Source organism: Poecilia formosa, unplaced genomic scaffold (genome assembly GCF_000485575.1).
Source record: "Poecilia formosa unplaced genomic scaffold, Poecilia_formosa-5.1.2 Scaffold59, whole genome shotgun sequence".
Classification (NCBI taxonomy): Eukaryota; Metazoa; Chordata; class Actinopteri; order Cyprinodontiformes; family Poeciliidae; genus Poecilia; species Poecilia formosa.
In genome coordinates this window covers 952,709-957,233 of record NW_006799998.1, presented here as the reverse complement: position 1 = coordinate 957,233, position 4,525 = coordinate 952,709, and the positions used below count along the sequence as shown (strand labels likewise).

General features: G+C 37.6%; 2 protein-coding genes across 2 annotated transcripts in view; both read right to left on the bottom strand.

The window, feature by feature from the left end:
* LOC103139311 (free fatty acid receptor 2-like) lies at positions 1-903 on the bottom strand. Its single transcript, XM_007553857.1, has one exon. It carries the CDS (start codon positions 901-903, stop codon positions 1-3), a length of 903 nt encoding a protein of 300 aa, XP_007553919.1.
* A 2,890-nt stretch (positions 904-3,793) lies between these two features.
* Positions 3,794-4,525, bottom strand: part of LOC103139310 (free fatty acid receptor 2-like) — a 5,833-nt gene continuing 5,101 nt past the window's right edge. The window contains exon 2 of the mRNA XM_007553855.2: positions 3,794-4,525. This exon is cut by the window's right edge and continues 1 nt beyond it. Coding sequence (XP_007553917.2) covers positions 3,794-4,525 — 732 coding nt within the window.

Below are 4,525 nucleotides of genomic sequence, written 5' to 3'. Positions count from 1 at the left end.
TTAGTGCCCTAAATATGTCCCTCGTCTCCATTTACTACAGTGCTTTCTGAAAATTGATTTTTCGCTTGTGAAGTGAAAGATGGAGGAGGAAAAATAGAATATAATTGGATCAATACAGGTGTTCAACGTGCTGAGCAGCAAAGTGTAGTATCTCCACACTGGGCTTTGACCCTGGAAGTAACCCAACAAAAAAGAGAAGTTGAACGGTCCAACACAAATGAGGAACACAGCAAGAGTTCCTAAAGCCATGCCGATAGCCTTCCTCTTCTGCATCCAGGATATCCTGGGACGGCTGTACAGAATCAAAATTAAGCGCATGTAGCAGAAAGTAGTAATTAAAAGAGGCACAAGGCAGAACAGAAAGAAAAACTCCAAACGCAGTGGTAAAAGAACCTCCAGCTGCTTCTCTGTGAAGTTTTCATAGCACATAGAGGAGTCTGAGCTGGACAAGGAGGGGTGGTGTTGGATGATGAATGTGATGCTGCAGTGTCCCATTGAGGTCAGCCAAATAACAGCACTGATGATGATCGGGTACACAGGTTTCTTGAGGTGTTGGTAGATTACAGGAAATGCTGCTCCGACGTAGCGGACCACAGCGATTGCCATCAGCAGCAAGGAGCTGGTGTGTATTGTGGAGAAAAAGGTAAAGGAGGTGATGGAGCACATGAGGTTTGGCAGATTCCACTGCATCCCCGATGCTGCCTCGTGCATCTTGAGAGGAAGGATGATCAAGAAGAGCAGGTCGGACACAGTCAGATTCAGAAGCAGGATGTCTGTTGGAAGAGGACTGTGGTGGATTTTGATGCTGAAAGCATACAGAGCCACCAGATTGGCAGGAAGGCCAATCAGGAAGGAAATTATGTAAACTGTCAGAATAATCTGACTTTTCACCAATGAATTCATCTTGATCCTGAAGGTAGAAAAATAAAAACTGTCAAAATGTATATTGTAGAGACAGTATATAGAAAACATTATTCATAAATACCAACTTTGCTGCTATAGTGTAATTTCCAAAAAATAAAACAAATGTATATTTTTTTTGTAATTTAGTTGCCCTAAAATAAGGAAAATACTAATTAGAAATATATACAACATTTCCCAGTTTTAATTAGAAATCTAATTTATATATTCTGTCATAACCTCGTTGTCAATATCGTTTTGTTTCTGTAACTGATAATAAATTAACTTTATGAGAGAAATGGCTCTTGTATGGCACCAATTTGCCCAAGTCTAAACTGAAAATATTGAACTATTGAAGCAAAAAAAACAAAACACATTTATTAATTTTCAAGATAAAGATATGTACTTGCCTAATGCAGCAGTCAACATCCAGCGTTTTTACTGTCTTTGAAAGTAGAAAAAGATGAGAAAATTAGGTGCCTGTTGACTTCAATGACGACTTGGTATTGAATGAACAGGAAACATCTCTTCACACTAAAGGCTTTAGTGACTCATACCTCACTCACTCCTTAACGCCTTCAGGTTGCTATTTATTTCAATTCAAAACTCTACTACCTGTTTAGAGTAGGGCATTTAAACCAAACTTTGGGTTGCTTTTTGTTTGTTGTTTGGACTTTTAGTAGGTACTTGGTCATTTATTGATGAGCTTTAGACTGCTTTTGTCTTCAGATTTTAAGCTTACTGTTTTTTAATTTAGTATGTTTGTATGATTTATATCTCTACTCACTTTTGTGCTTACTTTGGTTTTACTTAGTTGGTGTTTTCCTGTCCCCTCGTTTCCCCCTTGTTCATTCAGTCATTCCTTGTACCCAGCCTCCCTCGGTTGCTTCGATCCACTTTCCTCCAAGCTGCTTCTACTCAGTTTATAAGTCTCTCCTGTTTTCAATGATTATGTAGAAATCTGTCTTGATTTTCCTCTGATCCCTCTGGTGTGTGATGCTAGGTTTTGTTTCAGCGCCACAATTTCTGACTAGGAAGGTCCTACTTTGACAAACACAGATGTGGTTGTGATTTCCTTTGGGAATAACCCGTAAATGAGTCTAGCCAGTCAGTTTATTTTTTTTTCCTGTTGGTTTTTAAACTCTTCTGTTGTTACAAGTTTTTAGTTGCCACTACTTGAGACATGGAATACACAATGGTAAACAAAACAACAAAACCTAAAGCTCATAATTGCAGAAAGCTGTCTTATGGCTATATCTACACTGAAATATGTAAGTTAAATAACGAGAACATAGAATTATCCTGATATTAAGGTTGCTTAACACATAAAAGAAATGTTTTTATGATATTACATATTACTGGAGGAATTTGTGCAGTTTGCTAAAATTCACGAGAATTTTAGCAAACTGTTATAAAATTCAACTTTATAACTTTAAATATTTCCACTGAGTCAGAAAAAGCCTCGCATGAGATCCGAAACTCTACTCACGTTTCAGATCTAAGACAAACAAACAGCAGTTGTGCCTTAACTCCAAATTACAGCTAACAATATAAATTTTAATCAGAATTTTCTGTGAGAAGAGAAACAAAGCTTTCTTACCTGAGGGCCTGTGAAATGCTAATAAATCACAAGTCTTTTGGTGCTGGCTTCAGCTAAGTAAAGCTTTGTTCTATGTGCTCTCAGCTTAAAGATGACTTGATATAAAATGATGCAACCAGGCAATGCAATCGTCACACTGAAACATGACAGAGCCTTATTCTCCCTGTGCTGAGCAATGAGATTTCACCTCCCTTTTAATATTAACTATCATGCAAAATTTTATTTTCTTTAAACTTTGTATATTAAAAAGGACTTGCTTTCTTTTTGAGGGAACTTTTATTAAAGCTGTCTTATGGCTATATCTGCACTGAAATATGTAAGTTAAATAACGAGAACATAGAATTATCCTGATATTGTCCTTCTAGTCTTTCCGGCTGAATCTAGAATATTACATCAGTCCATTGTGATTGCATAAACTTCAGTGAGGGTGTAATCACCTTCAGCAGCCTCCATAACAGCTTTCTGCACAACAATGGCCAAATACAGTATGACAGTGAGTTTACTGCACAACTGTTTTAGTGTGTCCTAGTCATGTTTCTCTTTCTTCTACAAGGATTGGACAGCAACAATCGTTTCCTCTTTGAAGGTTGCTTAACACATAAAATAATTGTTTTTATGATATTACATATTACTGGAGGAATTTGTGCAGTTTGCTAAAATTCACGAGACAGTGTAAAATGGTGTGCCATTTTCATTCAGAAAAACGTCCCACATTTGCAGCTGTTTTGAGTTGGTATTTATAACTTTATTTTAACTTTAAACTTTATCAATAACTTTATCAATACATTTTTAAAGCTCTTTGGATATTGAAACTAATTACACAATGATCTAGCTTCAAACCCAACCACATATTAAAATACATATTTTAATTACAGTTTATTTGTTTAACCCTTTTCCAAACATGTTACATTGTTCTTGATCTCTGTACAAATGAAGACAAATTAACTTCTTTTTACTTTTCATACTTTTACTTACAGATTAATTCTAAACATACATCTACTGAATGCACTGGTGCTGAGTATCTCACCTACTCTAAAGGATTAATTTATGTCAACCATGATAAATTAATCTGCCAGATTAAAGCTGACAGCTTCCTGGTGACTAATAATATTGTGAAGCCTACACAGTACGTCTTTTAGTTTTCTTCTTAAAGGGTTAACCAAGGTTTTGGGTTAATATACATCTAATAAGAAACAGCACTAGATCATTTCAACACAACTGAGTTGAAAACAACTGAAAAAAGAAACCGTAGAGTGCAACTTTAAAAGCAAATGGCAGGATTAAAATTCAGATTCAGCTTGAACATGTGCCCCCTACTTCCATATTTACATCAATAGCACGACGCTTTCTGAAAATAGATCTTTTGCTGGTGCAGTGGAAGATTGAGGAGGAAAAATAAAATATGATGGGATCGATGCAGGTGTTTAATGTGCTGAGCAGCAAAGTGTAGTACCTCCATTCAGGGCTCTTTCCCTGGAAGAAACCCAATAAATGAGAGAAATTGTATGGCAGAACACAAATGAGGAACACAGCAAGAGTCCCCAAGGCCATGCCGATAGCCTTCCTCTTTTGCATCCAGGATATCCTGGGACGGCTGTACAGAATCAAAATTAAGCGCACGTAGCAGAAAATGGAAATTATAAGAGGTATAAGGCAGACCACGAAGAAAAACTCCAAACGCACTGGGAGGAGAACCTCCAGCTGCTTCTGTGTAAAATTCTCATAGCAGATAGAAGAGTTTTTGCTGGTGAGAGATGGATGGTGCTGGATGATGAAAGTGATGCTGCAGTGTCCCATTGAGATCAGCCAAATAACAGCACTGATGACGATCGGATAAACAGGTTTTTGCAATAGCTTATAGGTAATAGGAAAGGCCACTCCTACGTAGCGGACCACGGCGACGGCCATCAGCAGCAAGGAGCTGGTGTATATTGTGGAGAAAAAGGTAAAGGAGGTGATGGAGCACATGAAGTTGGGCAGATTCCACTGCATCCCCGATGCTGCCTCGTGCATCTTGAGAGGAAG

Excerpts from the sequence above, each read along its gene's own strand:
- LOC103139311 (XM_007553857.1), bottom strand. The coding sequence starts at position 903 with ATGAATTCATTGGTGAAAAGTCAGATTATTCTGACAGTTTACATAATT.